The 27,407-nt window shown below is 37.8% G+C and overlaps 1 protein-coding gene across 2 annotated transcripts; it reads left to right on the top strand.

Moving 5' to 3' along the window:
* Window positions 1-586: 586 nt before the first annotated feature.
* hat1 (histone acetyltransferase 1) lies at window positions 587-27,086 on the top strand. 2 transcript variants are annotated; one of them, XM_028436953.1, is made up of 11 exons: window positions 587-742; window positions 3,854-3,925; window positions 4,030-4,105; window positions 6,378-6,498; window positions 13,259-13,435; window positions 13,530-13,651; window positions 14,239-14,343; window positions 14,710-14,816; window positions 15,326-15,477; window positions 18,769-18,885; window positions 26,743-27,086. In XM_028436953.1, exons 1-11 carry the CDS (start codon window positions 736-738, stop codon window positions 26,761-26,763), a joined length of 1,077 nt encoding a protein of 358 aa, XP_028292754.1. In that variant the 5' UTR covers window positions 587-735; the 3' UTR covers window positions 26,764-27,086. The 2 variants fall into 2 exon arrangements, with proteins under 2 accessions (XP_028292754.1, XP_028292753.1); XM_028436952.1 differs by lacking the exon at window positions 26,743-27,086 and adding an exon at window positions 22,104-22,727.
* Window positions 27,087-27,407: the final 321 nt, after the last annotated feature.

Raw genomic sequence — 27,407 nt, forward strand, 5'->3', positions numbered from 1 at the left:
ATTTTTCTTGTAAATGGCTGTAGGATGAAATTAATACTTCTCTTTCACCATCTTGATGTGAACTTAGCCTGGAAAATGTTATTTAAATCAGGGGTTCTCAACTGGTCTCACCCTGGGACCCACATTTTGCAAATATATATTATTTTTTTTAAACATAAATCTATATATTTTCCTATGCAACATGCAGTACACAGGATGCCTGTCAAAAGAAAACAGTTTTTCACGACCCAGTTTTGGATCCCAACCCACCAGTTGAGAATCGATTATTTAATTATTATTTTTTTTAAAAGATGTGTAACTTTCCTTTGATTGTCATTTGCACATTGTTGTGTGTGTTTTTTTTTTTTAAACCAATGTTCTTACATTTTGCCCTATTATTGTATGTTAATATTTATTATTGTTTCTTATTCTCTACTCTTTTTATAGTGTTGCTGAAAAAATTAATATCCCCTCTGGGGTTCAATAAAGGTGTATTCTATTGTATTATATTATATTCTAACTAACTGGTATGACGCGTTACAGTGCTGAAAAGTGTATGTAACTTTGTTACTGTTAATGTTAACAATGTCCTGATAAAATTGTTTTGGGTTTTTTGTTCCCTCAAAGGGAAACTGGGTGACGTTTAAAGTGGGGGCGAGGCTATCTCGTTCTCACGGAAACACGCAGACCCGGAAGTAGTTGTGTTTCCGCGGGTCTTTTGCCTGACGAAGCTTCTCACAACAACGTAGAGCAGAAATGGCGGGTAAGGAGCTACGCTTTCAAATGCCCTTTGGAGTTTTTCTTGGCGTGAAGTTGTGTTCGTTGTCAAATAGCTCTCCAGTGCTGCTCTCAGCCTGTGGACGCTGTAAACCGCTTAATGTTGTCAGAGTGTTGTGCTTGGTAATGTTGTCGCTAAAGCAGCTGCAGGCCTGTGTGTGTGTGTGTTAGCCTCAGTTAGCATCATGCTGCTCTAAAGCTGTCAGAGCATGTTAGTAGTCTGAAAGAGTCTCAGGACGAGGGCTTAGTTTTCCTTTGACTGACTGTTTTTCACATTTAAGGTTGCATATCGAGTACCTTTTGAACTTCATCTGCAGACATTTTGTTGTATTGTTGTTTATTTTATTACATTTGACCGTTAATGGATATAACACATTGTCTTGAAAATATTGACACTCAGATTCGAGCTTGGCGCAGTAATCTATTTATAGTGGTTCTTACTGTATATATACTCTGGGTTTACTTCACAAGTCAATACATTTAGAAAATACAGGTTTTATTGATGCAGAAAGTTAACTACTACACTTTGATTTGTGCACGTGTTGCCGTTTAATTTATTAAAAATAGTCGTTTAGGCTCCAAGGAATGACATAGGCGTCATCTTAATAACGGACTTCTTGGAAGATGTCACACACCCATCACATAGTTTGTTCTCCCTTTAAGTCAGCCTGGCTCAACAATGCCTTTGTATTGTTCTACTTGTCTCACCCTGGGACCCACACATTTTGCCATGGTCATTAAATAGTGACCCACTCTTTAAGAATTCAACCAACCACATTAAGTTTTTCAAAAATAGCTGTTGAAAACACACGTATATAATGTTTTTTTTTTTTTTGTCCAAAAACAAAACTTAAATCTATATATGTTGTCACACTGCAAGCAAAAGTGACCCAAATATTTTTTTTATTTTTTTTTTTTGGAAGTCAAGTGACCAGGTCAGATTTTTTAGAAGCAGTGTGAACACTCTAATCTGGTCCATATCTGTTTTTTTTTCCAGAACAGATTTGGGCCACTTTCATATGTGGTCCTGAATCAGATACAGATCAGGTTTTTTCTCCAATGTGACCTCTGTATACTATGAACAGCCATGGGGGATTTGATGCACGTTTGATACTAGGGATGTCCCGATACAACCTTTTCAGTTCCAATACAATACCAATATTGCTGCCTTGAGTATTGGCCGATACCGATATCAATTCGATGCAATATCAGCACAAGTCATGTGCATACTGGCTGATAACAATGATGGAGCAAGTCAATGGAGGGCAAGTGAGGTCTTGGACCTAATAAGTATATGGGGTGACACTTCCATACAAGCAAAGTTTGAACTGGTCTGTATTTAAAAGCGCCACAAAAAGCCAAAACAAACAATTTGGCTCTGTTTTTTTTTATCCATGTCGTCCTCTGCACCTGCTCATTGTTTTTGTTGCTCCCATTGCACAAAAACTTTGAGAGAAAAATTAAAAATGCTAACTTCCTCCATGCTTACGTTTGTGCAACAGCGTGAGGCAAGGGCGCATGCGGGTCAGTTCGGACCTGCAAACACTAGTTCACAGTGGAATCAGATACATGTCACATTTTAAATGGGACTGCCCAAAAAAAGCAAAAATCAGAATTGAGCATCAAGGCTTGCAGTCTGAATGTAGCCTTAGATGTAACGATTTTAAGTTTTGAAATAAAGCCACATTACACCGAATATATTAGGGGTGCAGCGATTGCAATTTTCTGGCTGATCACCGATACCAATTTTTTATATATATAACTGACAGCATACACCTTGAATGTTCCAATCTTATTTTATTGTAAAACATTGAAAAATACCTGTGAAACAACACAAATGTGTTGTTTTAACTGCACATGAGGTAGTTATCTGAAATTTAAATAAAAAAATTGGAACATTGCTGTCCAAAATACTAATTATCACCTTAAGTCTTTCACTTTCACTGCAGACCTGTTTGGAGCTCTTTGTCAAAAATAAAGTGCACAGCAGTATTTTGGTTTTACAAATAAAGAAAATCACAGGGTTTGGGGTAGATGATATAATAAGAATCTAGAGGACAAATTAACAAAACATCTTAAAGCACCAATAAATTGTCTAGAGTTTTAGGTTTCCATGTAATGCAAAAATGAAAAATATCCAAATGCAGCAGCTTTGTGGATATTTAAATGTAAAAATATTAATCTAAAAATAACTTGCAACATCTTACAGGATAAAAGCTACTAAAAGTCAAATATTCTACAGAAATAACAAAGTGCATCATGTGTAACATTTTCATAAGTCAACGTGTAATGACAGAATGAACATGGCACAGGTTTTTTTGTCCTCAGACTTATTGCAGGCATTTGTAGCTACATTAGAAGCAGCTTATTATTCAACTCCAAAGCCGTGATCTCCATCATTTTCCTCGTAGTCGCTTTGCTCTTCTCACAGATAAGTGCTCTCAGCGGACCACTGGCTTTTTGCTCCGCTATCTTTAGCTTTAGCATTAGCTTGATTACTAGCTTCAAATGCTGCATACTCAGCGCTGTGGTGGTATTTTAAATGATGAATGAGATAGTGTTTTGTTTGCAGCTCCATCAAGACTTATTTCGCATTACAGGAATTACAAATTGCGATCTTTTGCTCTCTCTTTTTGTGTAATACTGCAGACATGCTAAGCTAACTGTGCTCCAGGTGTTGTGTTGTTGTTATCCTGTGTAGTAGAGGCATGCGCAGCACGCACATGCACATATGACCCGTAGGGCAGGCGTGTCAGTCATCTCACAGCAGAAGGGGACAGTGGCTGATCTATGACTGACTTTATGACCTTTGCGGAGGTAGAAAGGATCGGCGGAAAAGATCGGCTTCAAATGCAAGGATCGGCTGATTGCCGAACCCCCAAAATAAAGGCAATCGGCACCGATCGATCGATTGGTGCATCCTTAGAATGTATATATATTAATTGCAACAGTGGGGAAGAAATTATATCAATATATTAAATTCCAGGAATTTTTTTTAAATTTTGACACTAAAAAAGTACCCACTGTTAAAATGTTTAAATGAGGAGCAAACTATGCATTGCATCTACAGTTATTATCGTCTGCTTTTTTTTCTCAGATATAAATACCATGGAGAAGAAACTAGCAGAGTACAAATGTGACACCAATGAAGCCATAGCCTTGAAGCTTGGTAAGTTTGGTTTTTTATTTTTTTTTATTGATGATCTGTCATCATGTCCTTGTAGATGATCAGTTCATTTGATCTGACCAGGATTGTTTTTTATCCCCACTTAGTTCGATTTCCAGAAGATATTGACGATGACAGCACTACTTTCCATCCTGAGTACAGCCACCAGACATTTGGGGATGAGTGAGTGTAAAATGTTAACACTGTGATCATGACAATTCACAAATTACATACTTGAAATCCTGCAGTGTTCAAAGTTGGGAGATTCTGGGTGTTTAACTTCTGTATAACTGCCATATGGTTGCAAAAAAAAATATGATCAATGTGTGGCTGTAATAGTGTTACACTACAGCATTAAATAATATGCACTAAGTTGACCTAATAGCTCTTTAAGAAAAAACATTAGAATATAAAGGTACAGGTCAGTCTGACTGTAATTTGGATTTGAAGCAGGTCATTTTCAGGATTACACAGTCTATAATTGTCCATGTAGGATTACTGTCCATCAGGAACATCTAGGTTCTTCCAAGAGGGTCCAGCTGCAGAACCTCCATCTCGGTTCTTTTGCAGAAAAAGAAGCTGATTTACCTGTTCTGGATTGATTTAAACAAATATAGGCTAATTATAGCTACTTGGAAATATTTTATTGGTAGTGAATATATGACATGTTCTAAAGCTGTTTAACTACCAAGGGGGAATCAGTATTATTTATCGGCCAAGTATTAGGAATCTGTCAATACTTTTATGCAATCCATGAAAATAAGCTAATGTTGATACTTTACATGACATTTTAGGCTCAAACACCTTCAAAATGTGCATATTTTAAGTTTCTTGTGTCGTGAACCCACTTTCAGTTTTTTAAACTTTGTTAGAAACTATACTTTTTTCCCAGCCTTAATATTTGCTAAAATGTTCCTTCATTTGAGACACGTCTTGTATTATCCCATTTTTTTCATTCGATAAAACACGCTTGTTCTATTTTTTAACAGTGGCCCTGATTGTTGTTCATAGAGATGCCTGAAATGTAAAACATACCAGCATTTAAGTTGAAGTAAGGGCTACACGACGACAGTCTGATATGTTTACTTGTTTATTCACAGGCTTGTTCAGCAGACTTTTCTCAAACTGTCCCACTTAATGATGGGTTTTGTTGCATGTGTGGACAACAGGCTTTGTTTCCTGTCATCAGTTTGAGGAAACTGTTATAAGAAATGTGTCATGCTTCCCACATTCCACACTCTCAAGCCATCGTATTAAAAAAAAATAAAAATTAGGGACCCCTTCACTTTGCTGAAAACTATTTATAACCAGAGGAGAGAATAAAGGTCCCCTAAAAAAACCCAATAAACTTTTAGTCATGTGTTGCCTTATATCTGATACTAATAAATGAAAATGAAGTTGGATTTTAAAAAGTCTGAAGCTATATTTGTCAATGTAAACATCAAGGGCTTTATCCTCCCCTGCACGTAAGTCAAAAAAGCAGCACCGTGTGATAGTTGTTGTATGATGCATATAATATAGATTTGTTGTCTTACTTTTAAACTTCACCTTTTTGTTTGGAGAATATTCACCTAAAGTTTATTACACTTTCTAAATCTGGCTACTCTGCATCTGCAGTCAAGACATAAAAAGTGTGTAATGAGACATTATTCCAGTCTTTTGGGGTCTTCCTTTATCCATAGTTAATTAACTCTACAACAGAAAGTAAAAATGTTATTTTTTCCCCTTTAAGTTAACAAACCACACTTTTATTTTTTTTAACCTGTTGCACTTAAGAGATTTATTTTAATGTAAAGTGCAATGCAAATACATTTTATTATAACATTTAATCCTGCCTTTTATAAAGGGGCAACCGACAAATCAACTTTGATGGATTAGTTGGTTGAGTTTTCAGGCAAAAACTGTTCAAATTTCATTAATGTTATTAGGTTTTACTACTGTAATGTACTCCCACATGAGGGTCTTTATATCATTGCATAGAAGTGATGAACAAAGGAGACAATGGGTGCAAACAAAACTGCTTTACCATTTGTGACACTTGCATTTTCTTGTGCAGTTATTTTTTTTATTGTCTTTCCAATTAACACAAAACTAGGATTAGTTATTTTTGGACTAAGCTGCAATCAGTTTAAAGGGACCAGTGTAATTGGGGTATTAATTATTTCAGGAAGCGTAATTGCTAGTAAAGTGAAATTACACAGTTGCATAATGAAGAATCTTTGTTCTGTCGCAAACTGCAAATGCTATGATGATGAAAGCAAGAATGTGACAAAATGAAACAACTAACAGTTAACATTGATCATCAGAGTGAAATCAACATTTCTGTAGTTATATTAATCATTTACAGTAATTGTCTTTGTTTCTCTCTGGTCTGTGCACAACAAGCTTTTTCTATCTTTTTGTAAATTATTGCACAACCTAAAAAACAACGTCCTTCATTTCATCTTTTTTCTAGTGAAGTGGCATTTGGATACAAAGGTCTTCAGATCCAGCTCTTCTACACTGCCGGTAACCTGAACACTCTCTTTAAAGTGAAATATTCATCCAAAGTCACGGAGGCCTTTGATTGTGTTGAGGTAAGTTATTTAGTTTTTTAGTTATTTATTTATTTTCTTAATTATTATTGATGTATTTTGTTGTTATTTAAAAGATAATGGGAAACTATGACAGTGGTTTATTGCCACCTGACTCTCAGACTTGTACAGACATCACAACAGTGTGTCAGTACTCTTCCCGCTAAAATGGGATTTTTTTGCGATGTTATGGGGAAAAAAATGTTGTAGCTTGTTGATATTCTGTTGCTGAATTTAAAGCGTCAGATGGAAAAAGTCATTTTGTGGCAAATAGAAATATATTTTAATGAATTTACAGCATCCAATTGAAAATATACAGACTTTTGGGACAGTCTTTAAATGTTATATCTTGCACAAACCTAAGGTGCTACTGTAGTAGGAATGCTGTCTGCTGACTAGTGAATGCTAAAGAAATAACTTATGGTTCTGCAGGTTCATGCCACAGGTGATCCACAAAGGAAAGAGTGAGCAAAGCAACAAAAAACAAGTTATTTTTTATTTCACATCATCAATGTTACTCCTAGAAGTGGATTTTAACCCATAGAAGGGTTTAAGCATCAAGCACTTATGAAGAAGCTCCAAGGAATGTAGAAAAATGTGAATTGTAGTTTGTGTTTACATAATGCGTTTCCCTCTATTTTAATGAGTGGGCCTCAAAAAACATTTATCTATGAACATTGTAGAGTTCATTAGCACTAAACAAGAGCAGTGTTGATTAACTTTAATTAGTATTTTGAAAGCTGCAGTTTCAATGACAACTGGTGTTTGGAGGCATTCTGTATCCTAATGCAAAGTGGCTCATTGCTCTAAGAGGAGCTGAATGTTTCAGCTGTTTAGCGACTCTTTACTGATCATTACTTCCGAAAACAAAAACTGCTTTCGGAAGTATGTTGGTCAATTTGTTTGTGTTTGTGTACACGATAACTTGAAAAGTTATGAACGGATTTTGCTGACATTTTCAGAAAATGTTGATAATGGGACAAGGAACAACTGATTAAATGTTGGTGATGTTCTGGCTACCAAAAGAAAATATATAGATATATATCCCATTCATTTTCCCATGCACACTGTCGCACTCCTGTAAAAAAAAACATTGTTTTAGAAGAAATATGATGTCATCAACAGTGATGTCATCAGAGTACAATCGTGTACACAAACAGACCAACATGCCATTTTTGTTTTGGAACAGTGTTTTCATGGAGATGTACGGATTCGATCGACCGTTTTCAAAAGTCTGCACTAAACGAGCGCGGGTTTGTTTATTTAGTGTAATGTTGTAGCTAGCCTAGCAGAAATGATAAGTGTTGTTGGACCTTTGCCTGTCATGATAAACCGCTTCAGTGGAAATATTGAATCTGTTTTCAGAAAACATTAAAAGAAAACTTTTTTTTCCATTTTGAAGTAAATTAGTTGCATTGACTTGGCTTGACTGATGACATTTGTTTTTCTGCTATTATTATGACCATGCAGTCAGTTATTTTTCATGGTTACTGCTGTGGCCAAAAAATCCAATTGCACAGAGAATGCAGAATTTTCGTTGATCAAATTGTCAATGTTCAAGCAATCTTTCGATTTTCTTTGATCATTCCAGAAAATACAAATCACTAACGCACTTGGTGTCTACCCCGTGCTCCTCAGGTTTCAGGTAAAAAAAACTAAACATTTACGTTCGACCCCTCCTACGTACCAGCCCAACTAATAAAATGTCACCTGGTGCTTATGCACCCCCATGTAGAATCTTTCCATTTCAAACCATTTAATGAATGAATCCCACAAAAACAATAAACAAGATTTTCCTTTAAACAAACTAATTCACCACTTTAAGGTAAAACATTACATTATTTAAACCATAGTAAATAGCTCCAGTTGTTACTTTGATAAAACTTCTACCAAGTCTCTGTCTGTTGCTCATGGCGCGTTTCCCTTCTCCCTGCTACATCTAATTGTGTGATTCCTTTGTCTATCTTTACGTGTTGTTAACAGCACAACATGTTCATCCAAAACCCTTTCTGCACTGTAAAACACAATGTGGCCAATTGACAAAAACTAAGTTTAAACAATAGGAAGCTGATGATGTTTGAATTTTTTTCCCCCATTCAGAGATGGGTGGGTTTGCTTCTGGTGTCCATTCTTCACCATGGAGACGTTGGTGAAGGTCACATGGTTTGTGTGACATCTGAAAAACAGACAGTGGAGACTTTCAAAGAGTTTAGTTTTAAATAGCTAGTTTTAGTAACAGTTCTCGAGTGTTGTCGCAGTAAGCTTTTAGTATTTAGGTATCTGATTCAATGGATGGCATTGTACATTTTCTTTTTGGTCCAAAACACACTACAATCCCAAATAATGTTTTGCAAATTAAGTTGTGGTTTCATTAGATGTTTGAAGGCTGCTTTAGGTCATGTTAATAATTGTGACCATGTACCCTGTAGAGTTGGGCTCATAAACTGCTCCCTAAGTCCTTAAGAAACCTGATGCAGGGACGTCTTTATATCAACAAGGGATCTCCCGTTTTGTTAGAGTAAATCCCATCTTTCTACATCCCCTGTGGCAGGATGCTAATCCTGTCCCTTCATGTTGAAAGAGAAAGAAGGGTTTTAAAGTGTTTGTACTTTGGGTTTCCTGTGATTGAATCAGCAGGGCAGTAATGTAACCCAGATTGATATATTGTCCTTTTGTCTAATAAAACCATTTAAAGTTCCAGGTTGACTTTTTTGTTGCCAAAAAGTTTTAAAACTCCAAACAAGGTTGTTTTATCTAGAAATTGAGTCATTTGTAGAGTTTGTTTTCAGTTAATGACTCAACAGTCAGGTTCAGTGTTATTATGGTAGCAGGAGGGAGCAGTGTTTCTCCTGTAAATTATGTTCTTGTAGTTGAGTCGTCTTTGACATCTCTGAAAACAACAGCTCACACAGTAACCTGTCACTATTTTAACACGTAAAGAGAGCCTTTTGGACGTTTTTGCAAAGACTGTGTTGGAAGTTTAGCTAAAGCCTATATTCTAAGTGAACAAATGCTAGTGATGTGTGCCACCACTCATTGTTGAGCAACGACCCCTGAGAGTTCACCTTGTGAAGTGTTTGGAGTGCAGCTGGTGCAACGGCAGAGCGTAAGGGGTGCGGCAGAGTTCAGGTGGCGTCTGAAGAGGGGTTGTCTCCGAGCTCGTGTGGACGGTCGGGTTGTGGTGCAGCTGGTGAGAGAAGGAGATGATGCAGCTGTCACATTTCAGATGGATCAAAACCCACCTTTAAACCAATCGCATACACTTCTCTGATGAAATAATTCCATAAAGCGTTAATTCTGTGCCAGACATTTGGCTCAAGGTGGCTGGATATGAATACACCTGGAGGGGTGTTGTTACGTACTGTAGTACGCCTTTGGACGGTCAGCATTGGTTTTATTCCATTACCATGTGTAATGCTTTCATTTGAAAGGTGTAAACCATATTCATTGGATCTTTTGGTGTAAACTGAAGAAAAAAAAATAATACCAACACAACAAATTAGCTAGTTTGTCTGCTCAATGTGCTCTTTGTTAGTAATGAAAGACATTAACAAACCGTTGTAAAGGCACATTGTTGAATTATATTCATACCCAACTAAGGCATCCATTCGGGAAGGCTGTGCAATTTAGTGTCTAGTATGTCAGAGAGTGCCCACCACAAAGGGACTAGTTTGTCCATGGCCTTTTTAAGTGTGGTCCTTGTTCCCCAGAAATGTGGCTGAACAATTACAATAGTTAAGAGGCATTCAGCTGCAGGTGCATTACTTCCAGTTAGATATTAGCCCATGTCTGAAAGGGGGGAATTAGCAGTATGTTGTATTAGCCTTTTGTAGTGCATTTTGCTCAGGCCTTCTTCATTTCCCAGTTTTCAATGCTGAGCAGCAAGGGTCTCTGTGCCGGAATAATGCCCATCACGCATGTAAATGGTGTGAAAGGGCTGCACAGCAAAGTGTTCTCATGTCAATCCTCGTGGAAATGGATACAATGCAAACATCACAGCTGAACTAACCACACGTCGCACTGAGTAAAAAGTCTGAGGGTGGGGCTTCTTTGTCTATGAGTCTCTTTGAAAACCAAGGGCCAAATTCATTTGATTGGGTTCACTTGGCAGGATTAGAGGAGAGGCCTCTATTATGGATGCCCAATAGGTTTGTTAAGTTGAGATCAATTCATAAGACTTCATGTCCCAGTAAGAAGCAGAAACGCATTTATTGTGGCAACTTCATCACATATTCATGGGTTAACATAAGTAGTAAATGTACTGATTTAAGTGGCCTTTTCAGCACGGGAGGTGGGGGGGTTTCTATAGTTTCTGCTCAGCTGACAGTTTTAATTGCCTAATGGCTTTTCTTTTCATGGACTTTAAACACGCACACTTCCAGTTTTATTTTTTTCTTGGAATTATCTAGATTTCCTGATTTAAATTATTGTTTCAGTACCATTTGGTTTGTGCAAAAGTGGTGAAACTCAGTTTGGGTTTAAATGTATAATCATTCATTACAATGTTGTGACCTAGAGATGGTAATGAAAATTAATTGATTGAATATAGGCACGTTAGGTATAAATACTAAGGGCGTCCTGATCCGATATTGGTACAATATCTGCAAAAAAAAGACACTTGTCTTGTAATAAAAGGGTCAGTTTGTCTTATACCTAATAATACTTAATATTGTTCTTTATTTGAATAATATCACTTGGTCAAGCCTTTACACGATACACTACTAAATAAATTAGGGATGCACCGAAATGGAAATTGTTGGCCGAAACCAAAAATGAAAAAACCAAGGCCGAAAACCAAAACATTAATAATAATAATAATAATAATAATAATAATGCATCAATTTTATATAGCGCTGTATCATAGACACTCAAAGTCACTTTACAGAATTAAGGGATTATTCTTTCACTTCACACTTAGTGGTGGTAAGCTACTATTGTAGCCACAGCTGCCCTGGGGCAGACTGACAGAAGTGAGGCTGCCAAAGTGTGCCATCGGCCCCTCCGACCACCACCAACACTCACTCACACTACATTCATACTAAGCAATGTGGGTGAGGTGCCTTGCCCAAGGACACAATGGCAGATACCACTGGGGTGACTGTCACCCCACTGTGGCACCTGGAATTCTCAGTGGTCTCCCATCCAACTACTAACCAGGCCCAGACCGGCCTAGATTCCGAGATCTAACGGAATCGGGCAATGACAGACTGGTATGACCATTAGTCCCTTTGCATTTATGGCTCTGAATGTGTACAAACCTCACTAAAATGAAAACATTGCACGTGGACATATTTATATTAATGCTTCAAAGAATAAATCAATCAAGACTATGAAATTATTTATGTATGCACAATATAAAATAACTGACTGGGATGCTGTCACTGCTTTAATCCTTTCCAAGTAATAATCTTCGTAACGCAGACCAAGTACCGTCGTGATGTAGTGCAGAGGATCTTTGTGAAACGTGCGCTGACGGACTTTAACCGGATTCTGCTGCTGATACGCAGAGACCCGCCAGTGTCGACATGACACAGAAACATAAAACACACTTACGTGCCCTGTCAACGCCGCTCAGATGTATTGAAATACAGCCGCTCCGAGAGTCAGCGGACAAGTTGGTCCTTTTTCCAGACTGATCTACAACATCCTGCTTCAGTCGGTTTATTTCGATAAAGAAAGTGTTTCAACAGAAAAACGCACTTTTGGGCCATTTTTGACTGAAAATTTTCGATGGCCGTAATTTTGGTGCGTCACTAAAATAGATATAAGTGCTAATATTGTATTATTCCAATATTTGTATCCTCCAGGGTTGGGGTCAGTTTCATTTTTCAGTTACGTTTTCAATTACCCATGTTCAATTACATTTCAATTTTTCCAATTACAATTATTTTTTTTCCTCAGTAAGTCAATTAAAATACGTTCTCAGTGACTAAAATTCAATTACAATTAATCACAATGACTGAGCCTGAAATAAGTAACCTAATAAAAGTGAACCTTCCTCTTCTGTTAGTTTTTTGTTAGCTTCTCTTATGATAACGGGTCCTAAATCAGCTGTAAAATACATGAAAAACAAATACTTATCATGTAATTTCTTCCCTATCTATTGGTTCCCTTGTTTGGCTTCCTAATCAATGAAAATACATGTTTTAATATTTTTTGGTGTGGGCATCTGAGCCTTTTTTTATGTCAGTATACCCCTAGATTTAAATTGGTTTTAATGGAAAATGTGGGAATGCTTGTTATGAAATAATAATAATAATAAATATTATTAAATACATATGTGTAGAACTACAACATGGTTCCCCAGTTTAGCATTAAATTATAATTGACAATTTTTATAGAATTTTTGTGGTAATTACAATTACAATGTCAATTATCTTAACTGCATTACTATTTAATTATGATTACGACATTAACAATTTTTAAAAATTACAATTATAATTACGCCATAATTGTAATTCATTATAAATTACGCTATTACAATTATAATTAACCCCTACCCTGGTATCCGCCAATATCTAGGGTTCCAGTATTGGTATCATATCGGAAGTGAAAAAGTTGACACCCCCAATAAAAACAGTAGTCCAACTGTATTTATGTGTCGTTGATGTGTACTGTTAGGATGTTTAAGTTATTTTACACCTGATCCATAGAACTCTAAACCAACTCATGGGAAACTAGACGTACAATGCAGCTGCAAAGCACTTTTATGCTTTTATTATGTTGATTAAATTGCTAAATAAGTTTGCATTGTGTCTTGCAGCCTGATGATGTTGAAGTTAAGATCAGGGAAATCATTCCTGCTGGATTCACTTCCAACAGTGACGACTTTCTCACATTTCTGGAGAAGGAGGCAAAATTTAAGCCCTTTGGCACTTTGCTGCACACGTACAAGGTCCAAAACGAGGAGGAAGGAGAGCTGACATACCAGATCCACAAGGTACCAGTGTCACCTGGATCACGAACTTTTACGATGTAAACGTTGGTTTTATGAGTTCTGAATATAACTTGTGTTTTTACTGTGTTGGTCTCAGGCCGATATCACCTGCGCAGGATTCCAGAAGTACCACGAGCGCCTGCAGACCTTCCTCATGTGGTTCATAGAGACTGCCAGCTTCATCGACACAGACGACGATCATTGGGACTTCTTTCTTGTGTGAGTGCCCTCCTTAATTGACATCAACCCCCCTCTTTCAGCCGTACCCTAAAGCTTTTTTTTTTTTTTGTGTCATTGAAAAACAAAACCCCCCTTTGAGGCGCTTGTGACCAATTACCTAGCTAGTTTGATTATATCTCCCTCCGTAGGAGAATTGTTGATGAGGCAAGAGCTTCCTTTGTACCCAAAGCCCTTTTCAGATATTTCAGGGCCAAGAGCTGAATTGAATCCTGTTGTCTTTTGAAAGTCAGAACAATGTCTTAACAGTAAAAAGAGCCTCTGCCTGTGTTTTCTTTACCCTGGCACCTATTAGTAGTGACAATGGGGAAAATAGACTGAAGTGATTTTCAGGAGCTCAGTACCTCCTCCAACCTCTTCTCTGCCTCTAAGTTGCAGTACTCCAATTAAGTACATAATGTATTCAGGTTGCAGCAGGTGTACCAATCGGGGCCCTGCCTGCTCTCGCATGCTGATGTCGGTGGTGTGTTGGTTGGAGGGGGGGTCGGCACGGTAACATGGGACTAAAATGGACACTGCTTGGGAGTGTGCCTGTAATTGACCTGTTTGCCTTTGTGGTTTATCTGCAGATTTGAAAAGTACAATAAAGACGGAGAGACTCTCTACGCGACTGTTGGCTACATGACGGTTTATAATTACTACGTGTACCCAGACAAAACCCGACCACGTGTAAGGTAATTGCCGGGGCCGCACGTGCCTTCCCATTCTTTTGTACAGAAAAAAGAAGTGGAAAATTATACATTTCTTTATCCTCATCCCCAAAGAGCCCAAATTACTGGCTTATATAGCCGAGCATTCAAACGGATTTTGTTTCAATACTAAACTAGACTGATTTGTGTCTGAAAACAACTTTTCTCTGTAAGCCTTTGATTTGATGTTTGGAGATAATTCTGACAAATCTTTTTCTGAACCTATAATTGGTAACTTTTCATGTCCTCCTGAACAAAGATATGGTCTTGTTGATTTTGAAGCAACTTGTTACTCAGTGGTTCTGTGTGTGCGTTTGTGAGTGTGTGTCTGACCTTTGACTGTCTATGCAGCCAAATGCTGATCCTTCCTCCATTCCAAGGAGAAGGTCATGGACCTCAGCTGTTGGAGGCAGTTCACAGGTTTTACTGCAGCTTGCCCAAAGTGCAGGACATCACAGGTGAGATCTTGTATTTTAATATTTTTAAATGCAGGGTAAATGTGAGGTGGGGGTCAACATTCAAGACAAACCGTTTGAATGTGTTGTTTTTTTTATACTCTCTGCCTTTGGGTCCAGGAGGTGAGTTAATTTGGAGAGCTGACCTGTTTACCACAGTGTGCTCTTTTCAAAGAAGTTGGTTTAAAAGCGGATGTCTTACACAGAGATGGAGGAGGAATACTAATGAGGCATTGTAGCTTTCTCCCGTCAGTCTGAAGCGCTTTTCAAGAAATGCATTTTAAAGGAAACAGCCAATTAGCAGACAGCTCCTGCAAACCTTCTGCTGACCTTTAACAGTTTAGGAGGACTTTGCTGCAGTTTTTTTCTGGCTAAGTTCAACAGTTTGAAATGTGTTCCTGGAATCGTGCAAAGAGACAGCCCATCTAGCACTCACACTAAGTGTATCAGTGTGTTTTGAAACCTTTAACTCGGGTAGTTTTCTGTTCTCATTCACTGACGTTTGTCTACAGCTGAAGACCCTTCGGAGAACTACGTGAAGATGAGAGACTTTGTGCTGGCGAAGCTTTGCCAAGGTCTGCCGTCGTTTGCTGAAGAGAAGCTGCATCTCGGCTTCTCTGTTGACATGTATAAAGAAGCACAAGAGAAACTGAAAATTAACAAGGTACCACACAAGCCTGAAAATCAGCAACATCAATGAAGCTAATGAGTTATTTTTCAGCATGTTTTTATGGATGGTGTAAAAACATTCTTTTAGTTTCATAAAGAAAATACTTCTGTGAGTTTATAACACTCAGTTACGTCATTTTCAGTTTCAAAAGGCTGCCATATTAGTATTGTTCTACGAAAAAGACCTTCTTTATATATGTTATCAAACTAAATAGATTTCAGGCTTTACACAGCCCAGAAAAAACATTCCATTATGCGTCTTTATTGTTATTATGGGTTTATCTTCCAAACATGTGCATTACTGCTTGCAGATCACAGTTGAGAGGAAAACAAAAGCACATTAATTTACCTGATGATCAACACTCACCCTTCTATCATTGATTCCTGATCAGAGCTGATTGGGGAACAGACCCTGGACATGTTTCCAGTTCATACACATTCTGTCTTTCAATCTGCTCCCAAAGTAACTCAAACACGTGTGGAAAAGCCATCAACCATCATGGAGAACCTGCATATTGCACAATAATATGTAGCAGCAGTGCTTTTGCGGAAATTATTTTGGGACCACCAGTGGAATGTTTCTTCCGTTGATCTTTCACATGTGTTGTAGCAACTCAAATGTGTAACTATAAAAAAAACTATTAATTTCTAACACTCTCATATAATATAGAATCGTCAATGACATATTTCACCACATTATATTTCATAAAATGGTCAACGGGCAAGGTTTAAATGAATATTATGATGGAAATAAAAATAGAAATCTTATACAGGACTGTAGTATAACTAAAATAAGGCAGAAAATTAAATTGAATAGATTAAAGCCAGTCATGGCCAGACATTAATACCACAAGATATTTTGACTCTTTATCACATAATACATTACAGAAGTGATTTATAAAATAATAATAATGATTGGTTTTATATAGTGCTTTTTTCAAGGAGAATCAAAGCGTGTTACAGACACCATTCATTCACATCAGTCATACCGATGGTGGTAAGCGGCATTGTAGCCACAGCTGCCCTGGGGCAGACTGACAGAAGCATGGCTGCCAACGGTCCCTCTGACCACCACCAAAATTCATACTAGGCAATGTGGTTCAACACAGAGCAGGATTGAACCCCCAACCTTTCGGTTATTTGACGAACCACTCAACTTAAGTCTCTGGTCTTTGGAGACAGCAGACGTGTTTTCGTTTGCTCCGATAACACGACCTTGGCTACAGCTGGCTACAGCTGAACAGCCTGAAAAACTGGGCCCAAGACTGAAGGAAAATGGTGAAAAAACCGCAGGGAGGCCCTTCAGAACCCAAGTCGGGTTTGGAAGAGGTCAAGGAGATGATACGCGAGGGTCTACAAAACCTATCTGCCGAGATAAAGTCGTTGGAAAAGACGCTGGAAAACTCACTGGAAAGACTACAAAGCGAAACAAAGGTACTGAAAGAAAAGAATGAAAGAAATGCTGAAGAGATAAAATTGTTGAACGCGAGGGTTGAACAGCTGGAACAAAAGGAAAGAGAGAAAGATGTCATCATCACAGGCCTAAAGATAAAACCCAGGAGTGATGAAGAAACAAAATCGATTGAACAACAGGTCATTGACTTCCTGAAGTCGAAGGACATTGTCCTGAACCCTGACAACATCAACTCCTGCCATCTCCTGCCAAAGAGAAATGATACCAGAGCTGTAAAAATAGCCTTCACGAATATAAAATTCAAAGGAGAAATAATCAAGCAAAGAAATAAACTCAAGGGAACGAAGGTGTACATCAATGAAAACCTGATGAAACAAAATGCAAGCATTGCATGGAAGGCACGTCAAATAAAAAAAGAAGGAAAGATTGTCAAGACTTGGTCAAAAAACTGCAGGATTTACATCCTGGAAGAAGAGGACGGAAAACCAGTTCTTATCAAAACGATGGACAACTTAAGAAAATACGAAGGATCCACCTAAACAACAACACTACTGATGGTAATCATGGATATGGACCCAGATCTATATAAACACTGGAAACAAAACTCAGACTGTGATTATTTTACGGAGACTGATTTAAATGTGAAACCAAGAGTAAAAAAGGTCTGTCATTTATTCATTTCAATTACTAGGTGGTGGGGTGATTAAGGATTACATTAAATTTTAAATTCAAAGTGTTTATTGTCATATGTGCAGTTAGAAACACGTTTTTTTTTTTATACAATGAAATTACTGCCTTGCTTATGAGCTGGGATATAATAATGTGTTTATACAAGTTAAATCTAACAGTGGAAAATACAACACTGCCAATAAAACTAACAACAGCAGTTAGAAACACGCTTATGAACTAAGATATATTACATTAAAATACTGCCTTGCTTGTGAACTGGGATGTAGTGATGTGTTTATACAAGTTGGATCTGATCCCATCATCAGACAGTGGAGGATACAACACTGCCAATGGAACTAACAACAGCTGGATTACCCTTGATGTAGAGACAAAACAAGGTGACATTGTGGATGAAAAGGGAAAAACCTTCCAAACACCTTCGAAAGAGGAACTATTCTTGAACTGGAGGAATGCTAACAACGTCTGGCAGGGAACAAGGCGAACACAAACAAAGATAGAGAGGACAACACTGACTACAGATGGACGTTCAGAAGAAATCAAGAATGTTTGACCAGAGAGACATGTAAACCCATGTAAATTTGCGATGGTAAAACAGGGGACGGGACCCGGATAAGCAAACTGCTTCTCTCGTCTCCTTTTTCGGCATGTACAAAAAAAATAAAAAAAAAAAAAAATAAAAAGTGAATGTAACCATGTCGGAAATAAACTGAATAAATAAAAATAAATAAATAAATAAAATAAAAAAACCACTGATCCACAGTCGCCCCTAAGAAAAAGTGAGCGCATATATCCTGTTTCTACATATTTGGTGTCTTAATTAAAATAAGTGTAAATGCAGTTGGACAGAATATTTCGGTGTCACGTCATTGACCCAGATACAAAAAACAGAAAAGGCAACTGAAAAAGGTGTTTTTCAGTAAATAATTTACTTTCATTAAACAGAAACTAAGTGAATATAAACAATAAGTTCCTATTATTTATTTGTATCTTTTTTTTAAATTAGGATAACTTTAGGCATCTGGTGGTGAATAAGTGTAATTGCATTTAAACATAAAGTCCATGCTGATGTCTGGATTTCCAATAGTCCATTCAAAAGGGCGATTGGGCTCCATTCAGCCATATCAATCTGTAAAGTATATATTTCACTCGAGTGCTCAGAATATTGTATTCTTTCTTTGGTAGAAACATGCGAGGCGTGTGTACGAGATCCTTCGGCTAAGAGCAACAGATATGAGCGATGAAGAGAAAGCGAGAGATTACCGTTTGGAGGTGAAGAAGAGGCTGTTCGGGCCATACCGGGTGAGTTTCTACTCACTGTTGCTTCACCATGGTGCACTTTTCATGTCTGTGTGGAGTTGGTCAATGATGTCTTGTCTGAAAAGTGGATTCTGAATGATTCCTTCGTGTATTCAAATCAATCTGAAAGTCGACGTGTCTGCCTTCATCAAAGTTCTCTACCTTTTGTCAGCTGAACATTTACTACTGCGCACAACACAAACTGAATCGTCTTACAGCCCGCCATTGTTGGCGTTTATTGTGTTACCTTCGAGAACACGAAAAAATTGATCTCCAGGCTTGTGAAATTGATAGATTACTGGTGCTGCATTGTTGCAGGAAGAATGAGGGCGCACCAGGCGGCTGCAGTTCTGCTCCTCAAGCTTTTCTCTATTCAGACTTGCATCATTAGCCAGAATTTGCATTTCTTTGGAAGAAATCATTTCATGCGAGTGTTTAAAGCGGTTCTGTCAAAAAGCTGCTCCCTTTTTGGGGCTGAGCCGTGCAGCTTCATCTGATGTTTCCCTTCACAGAAAGAACATTCTTTGCATTTCTTTATTTATTTGTGACTTAAAAGCAGCAAACGGTGTTGGGTTGGTCTGTGTCTCACCAGTGGAGAATCAGGGCTAGATACTCGACATCCTGTTTGCTTGTGACATTCTATGTCTGAGCTGCTTAACAAGACCTGGCATACCATCCATTAGAGAGCTTGCTGTCAGCAGTGTAACCACATGTGTTTTAGAAAAAAAGGCCGATTCTGACATGGAAAAGACCTCAGTGGTAAAGTGGGGAGCAGGAATTTCTTGGGAGAATGGCAGTGAAAGATCTGGTGGCCAGATGCCGGGAATTTTCCTTCCCTGGGAAAGTTGATCATGTTCAGTAGTTTGCTGAATACAGGGGCTGCATATGTGTGCATGGTAGATGTTACAGCACAGGGTCCAGAGTGGAATATATAGAAGTCACTTTTAAAATTACCACTCAGAATCATGATCTGTGATGATGGTGATGATGCTCATACTGGAACTTCTACTTACATTTGGACACCTTATTGGTTTGTGATGGATAGACTTAAACTTAGGGGATCTTTTTAAAGAGTACCTGTTGTTTATTTGCAAACTCTATCAAAAGATCATGTATAATACTAGAGATTTAGTCTGATTTTTCACACCATTATGGTCACTAGAGCTGAGTATCGATTTAAATTTCCCAAATTGATTCGATTCACAAGGGCCCGATTCAAATAATTTTTTATTTGGTTCACAATATTCAATCACAGGATTGATTCAACTTGTTACTGTGGAATGGAGGCGATTCTCAGAGAGGTAATGTTGTAAATAGTAGGAAGTAACTCCTAACGGTGCAGTATTTAAAATATTAATTTTTACATTAAGAATTAAGCTGACACCACTGTATTACACTGTAGTAAAGACCTATTAAATAATTGAATTTAAGATTTCATTTAACTCCACCCTAATACTCACCTCAGGAAGTCGGCTCGTTGCGTTAGTGTTGATGGCTCTGTGACAGATACTTCTTTTGTGGATTTACCTTCTCTAATTTGCTTCAATGACTCATCTGCGCTCGCTCTAATTTCTCTACGTGCAGTGTGAGCTTCATCACATCTTGTATTTAAACGGTGCAGCTGACTGCTGGCTGTGGCCGCTCCAATGCACAACAAAAGCTCACAACAGCTTCATACAAATCAGAAGGCGCTCCAACACACACCCTTGTGTGGTCCGTAGTAATAAATAGAACAATACTAAAGAAAATGTGGAGAAAAGCACCACAAGAACCTCGGTAAAGAGTGAAATCAGACCAATAAAGTGGTAATGTAAACACTGTACTGACAATAAACGACTTGGCATTACATGGATTGTATATTAAGAAAAAAAGACATTTGGAAATAGTTCAGTTGTGTTTATTGGTCATAGATTACACTCATTTCATGTTCTGTTCATTTCCACTACATGTACACTTTAAACCATGTTAATGCATTTGTCCAGGTGGAGATATTTGAATGTTTTGTTTTGTCCTGACAGATGAACCTATTAAAACTCTCCTGTACTGTTGCAGAGCAACAAACATTACCAATATTTTTACTGAAAGGTGGAATGCGGTCATTTTTCTCATTCGTCTCAGGAGAAAGTCTGTAATGTGGTTTTTCTGCTGTGGTTGAGTTTGATGTTATTACTTCTGGTACTGAACACACTTTTTTTGTATTTGTTTTTCTCCTTAATTTGTTGCTGGATGATTCCTTTCCTGTCTGCTCATTGTCACGCACGCACACACACACACACTGATGCCATCATGCACAGAAGAACCAACTGTCACACTCATGTTTGGCTGTAGAATTGAAACAGGTACAGTTCTTGGTAGAGCTGAGTATTGATGAAAATTTCCCAAATCATTTCGATTCAAAAGGGACCGATTCGATTCACTTTTGAATGATTTTTGATTCAGGTAAGGATATCATGCGTTACCAATTTTACTTGTTTAATTAATATTTGAAGAGTGTCCCATTTTATTAGTTTTGTTATTTTATTTTATTTATTTTTCAGGGTTTTCTGATTTATTTATTTTTTTTTATTTTATCCGATTGTAAAGTATTCATATATTTAAGGTTAAAATGTATGTAACCTATTGGGTAAAATGAAATGAGTCAGTTTTTCTCATACCTGTTGCTGTCTTTGCTCTGTTTGAGTAACATCACTTCATCAAGCCTTTTCCAACATTCAACACTGCAAAATAAATAATAAAAGTATTTATGATTCATGCTGACAATGTATCGGCCAATACTCCAGGCAGCAATATCTGTATCAGATTGGAAGGGGAAAATTTGATCGGGACACCCCTACGATATTCTGTTAGTTTAATTTCAATTCCAATGGGAAGACATGCCACTTACTGACTTTTAAGGACACCTTTCATTGTAAAAAGGAAGCAGATTTCCAATTATTGACTTTTTTTTTTATTGTATCTGGATGCAAAAAGTCTAAAATTTCTATTGTTCAGTTTCCAATTGGATTTTTTTCTTTCTCATTTTATTAATTTGCCCTTTCAAGGTTAGGTATTTTTCTATTTTAAAAAAGGCTTTGGTATTATTTATTTTGGGACTAATTTCCTTGTACATTTTCATATTTTTATTATCAGCAGTATTTGCATATCCCCTTCTCTTAAAGCTGATGTCCAACTGTATGTAATGCAATGCATATTATACACATTTCCATCTTTTTTTTGTGCAGAAGAATCAGAGGGAGCTGGCGAAGTTGAAGCGGTGTCTGAGTGCAGAGGAGCTGGTGTCCCACATGGCTCAGGTAGACACGAAGACACAGCACGAGGAGCTGGAGAAGAGCTTCCAGACGCTGGTCGATGACTACAGGAGAGTCATTGAGAGGCTGGCGGCGCTCGCCTGACCTGACTGACACACAGTTAGTGGCCTAAAGCGCCACATTCTGAGGCTCTGGCCTGTTTGTACAAATCCCACATCAGCACAGATGTTCGCTGCTGCCCAGTGGAAGTGACAGAATCACCGTTTAAACCAGCGTGTCGCGATGTAAAGCAGCTGGTGATTGGCCGCCGTGCAGAAGGCCCGTCTGTTTTCCAGCTGATGTTCATACAGTAGCCGAGGTGTTTTGCAGAAGCCCAATGCAAACATGTTTTCTATGTTAATTCACATAGTGGGAAAATGAATAGTCTGTAATATTTCACTGATGATCCTACTGGAAAAAACTTCTCCATCCTCCTTTTTTTTCTTTTTTTCTAAAGATGTGTGTTTTAAGCACTTCATTCAGAGAAATAACACTGTTTTATATTCTGCCCACAATGTTCTTACTGTTGAAAAGGAAAATAAAGATGACATGTTGAAAGTAACTGCCTTTTTGAAAGTACTTTAAGTCCAGTCGCCTCAACCTGGGTGACAGAACACAATGTCTAGACTAGATTATAAATACATTGCATTCTCCCTTTCTGTAATAGTCAGAAATATAATTTTTTTTTATCACCTTGGATGTCTCATAGTCTTATTTTATTGTGGACATCTTAATTAAATTTAACTGAGTCATAGTTTGTGGAATACTCTTGCATCAGCAATCACACTCTGTCCTGAAAGAATTTTGCCAATAATTTATTGCCACCTATAAAAATGTTAAATCTTTTTTTTAATAGGATCATATATTTATATACATATAAAGAACGAGTTAACTTTGGGATGATGAAATCAGTTTTGGGTGCACTTTCAACTGATAACAGTTTTGGTAACACTTGAAGTTTTATACATAAGGTTAACATTACGCTGTCATTAGTATGAATAAGGTGTCATGAAGGCTTCCGTTTTTTGTCGTTCGCTAAATTATGACACCTTTGGAGCTATGTTGGCATTTTTTTGGGTTAGGTAGGTTTAGGGTACTGAATGACACCTTATTCATGCTAATGTTAGCTTTAATGTATAAAACTTCAAGTAAAGTGTTACCGAAGTCCTTTAAACTCAGTTTTCTTCAGGTGGAAATGTTTAATCTACATTTAAATGATTTTGAAATCATTATCAGACATTTTTGCATCTCTTACTAAAGTTTGAAAATACTCATTTTCAAATGTCTTTCTACAACTGGATGGTGACTTGGAATTTCAGTGCATCTCATAGTTCAATGGGGGTTCATGGAAAGATTTAACAAATAATTGAAAAATAATCTGGAATTGTTCCTTTTTAGGCAATACATTGGACAAATTCACCACAAACCTAACAGTACTGCTCAATAAAACACTGTGTTTTGTTGAAACAGGATTATTCCATACTGTAGAGGCCATTTCATCACACACCTGACAATAATTAGCTACATTTTACAAAGGAGACTGTATTTACTTACTATTGAATTAATCACATAAAAGTTATAGTTTACATTCCACTCTTTATCTTGAATTTCATGCCTTAGGGAACCCATGTTTGAGACACGGTTTGGGGTTTAGGAGAATGAAAAAGCATATGAAATTATTGAGAGGGTACACGTGATTTGACAGAAATGTGAACAGGGTACAAGGGACAAAAAAAAAAAATTGAGAACCATAATCATAGATTATTACATCATGTCCCTGTTGAGTTTTTTCATTAACTTCGTCCTGTCTATGACTGAGCTGAACGTAAGTCGTGACTTCTTTGCCAATATGTAGTTATTCATGTGATACTGTATATGTTGGAGTCTTTAACTGGTCTGATTGGTTCTTTTCCCAGTGTGTGCTACTGCTCACTAAATGTTCCTCCCTGGGAAAGGCTGTAATTTAGTCCAGGCACTCACCACTAATGCTACTTCTGATTGGTGCTGGAGTTGAGTGTTTGAGACTAATGACTATTACACTTTTCAATTGCAAACCTTTGTGACACTGTATCGCCCCTGCTTGTGCAGATCACTGTGATGATCACCCGTTCTACTTTATAATACTTTAGCACATTGTCTCTAAATGAAGGCTGCCGGGTCAATTTTCAATTTTTTGCCCCTCTTCACTTAAAAGAAGACAAAACCTTGAAGCCCTTCACTTCACATGCCCAATTCAGACTGATTAAATCCACTCGTGGCTTCATCTCACTGTACTTTCCTCTGCTGTGAGTGCACGGTTTGCATTGCACTGCACGTGCTCCCACATGGCGTAATAGTTGTAATAGCCTCATCAATGGCTCAAACGCCCTGTGTCAGACTCTGGTGCATGGTAATGCTCTGGTGGAACAAGCCTCTGACCAACAGGCAGCTTTGGAGGATCTGCAGGAACATGCTTTGGTTTCAAAAGTTTAGAGAAAAAAAAAATCTCTTTGCCCCCCTTCAGACCACACAGGTGAGTTTATAGTAGCTTAATTATCACCAACACTTTGACTCAATGAGTCTGTCCAGGGTCCAATCTCACCTGTCTGAATGGTTTTAGTTTAAGGTTTGACATTTTGGGGAAATCTGGTTTCTGGTTTTCTCACAGAAGGATGTCAGCGTTCCACCTGCACAGGTTGTTCATAAACTACAAGCTTCACTTGTTTCCTAAAGGTTTTACATGATGAACGTTACACTAAATTCATCTTGAAAAGAAAAAACAACTTAAAAAACCAATGAGCTCCTCCGTCTAAAATCGGATTTACTTTCCAGGCTTCCAACTCAAATGATATGGAGTAGAGGTAAATACTGCGTCACTTAACACATTTTTTTAAAAGTGTATTTTTGCTGAAACATTGTGATAACTAATTTTAAGTCTATGGATTGTGATGTTTTTTAAAAAAAAGAAGAAGCAAAGTGGACTTTTGTAAAAAAAAATTACATGATTGTTAAATTGTTCACATGCTATATGTTTTGCAATTAGTGAAAGTTGTCAGTGTGTAGTTTAATAAGAACATGTTGATTTTCTGTGAAATGTAATGAAAATGCAGCAATCGCATAAATTAGGGGAAATAAAGTGTTGCCTGTTGAGACATTTTCTACCTTGTTTAGTCCCTGTTTATCTTCCTTCATTATTTTACTCTGTAATTAAAGTGAAACTGGGAAAATTGTGGATTTAAGAAGTGCTTTTTAAACAAATATCCCTGCAGGACTATCAGTATGTTTGAAATATAGCTCACAGTTTCAGAAAGGTATACAAACTCAAATAATAAGCAAACATACTATTATATTTTTTTAGCAATCAGCGCAAGTATGCACATATTAATATATTGAAACTTAGTAAACTCTTAAATTTTTCCCCTATGAACAGTTCCACCTTGTAGGTCAAGGTTGTCAATCTCATTTTAGTTCATGCTCGCATGATCTTCACATCAAAATTCTATGATTTTGGAACCATTTTTTTTATTATTATTTTTTTGTAATTTGGGACAATTTTGTCATATTTTTTGTAAGAAATTTCAGGATTTCAAAAGACTGGAGCGTTTTTTCAACAACTGTGATTAGATTGTGAAAAAATAAATAAATCATGAGATAAAAGCTCGGGCAAAATGCAAACCAATGCAAATACTGAGTAGTTTCACTGATTTTTTGCAAAAATTTGAAGGGCCTGAGATATTTACAACTGAATTATTTGGTCATTTACACAATGATTAAAGTTTTCTACACTTTTTCACCGGTTTGTTGTCTTTAGAATAAACAGATAAATTCAGCAGCGTGCCCATTTACAGCAGTTGAACGTGTCACAGTGAATGTGAGGCTGGTCCTGTAGCTACTACTACTTCCTTCCTTCCTTCCTTCCTTCCACAGTGGGAGCCATTAGACATGAGGGTGGGTCTGTGGGTGTCAGAGTGGAGATGTAGGAGGTTGATTTATCTCCATCTCTCCCTTCTCTCCAAGATCAGAAAAAAAATAAAGCCTGGATGTTTTCACCCCTGATCACATTTGAGCCTGTTGATTCCTGCAGGTAATATAATTGCAGGTATAACTCACAATAAAGCTGGCAGGGATGTTTCTGAGATGACAGTAGTATCGGGCTCGATTTGAATATTCGATTTCACCTGTTGGCGTTGGTGCTACTGTTACATTATGGCGCCTGGATGCAGGGTTTGGACCCGTGCCCGCTTGTGCTGAAGAATCTGCTGAACATGATACCCTGTGAGGTGGAGCTGCAGCGTCTCAGCCCTCAGGTTCCCAGGAGAGAGTCCTCGGCCCCCCCTTGTGTCTCACCACCTCTGCTTTTCTTATCATGTTTCCATTCCTTTTGTGCTCCTTGGTTACCAACAAACCCCAGGGCTTTCTGAGCCCCCTCAGCTCCGTCAGGGAGCCCATGGACGGTCCCTTTTCTTTACTAAATGAGTCCTCTTTTAGATAATGTGTGATGCGCTGACAGCCCAAACCAAAACAGTGTAAAAGAAACCAAGTTTGACATGTTTTATTTGCGTGCCAGTGAGTGTGGATTGTGCTTTGCTTTCAGATCAGGCTGCTGATATGGTAATTTGCTCAAGTGAAGCTTGTGATGAAAGTGATGCTGTTGAAGTTTTGAATCCCTGGAGACCAGTCCAAACATGACATCATGATCCATCACTCACTAAGGCAAGCCTTACTGACATAAAACTGTTTAAACGTACAAACATGATGCAATTCATTGTTGTTTTAGGATGCATTTTAACTGTGTGATTAACGCCACAATTACAACATACAGATGTTGAGGAACGATTGGACAACATCCAGGGATATTATAGGGATAAAAGCACTGCTTAACGGCCACCACACACACACACACACACACACACACACACACACACACACACACACACTGGAGTGTTTATATATATACTAGTGCAGTGCCCGTAGGAAGTATGTATCGTATAGAAAAGTGGGAGGTTTTTCATGGATGGCCAAATGAGGCTGTGTTTGAAGTTGGGACGTCAGGGACGCTTAGGTTTGTTGTGAAATGTGTAGAGTGGTAACTATTGTGTTTTTATATATGACAACTGTGGAGGTAGGACTGATGACATCATCACTGCGTCCGTCAGCTCAGGAGGTGGGGCGTGACTGTGGTGGTAAATGGTAAATGGACATGATTTATATAGCGCCTTATCCCTACACTGAAGTAGTCTCAAACATACCAGCTCATTC

The sequence above is a fragment of the Gouania willdenowi genome, chromosome 21, assembly GCF_900634775.1.
Source record: "Gouania willdenowi chromosome 21, fGouWil2.1, whole genome shotgun sequence".
Taxonomy (NCBI): Eukaryota; Metazoa; Chordata; class Actinopteri; order Blenniiformes; family Gobiesocidae; genus Gouania; species Gouania willdenowi.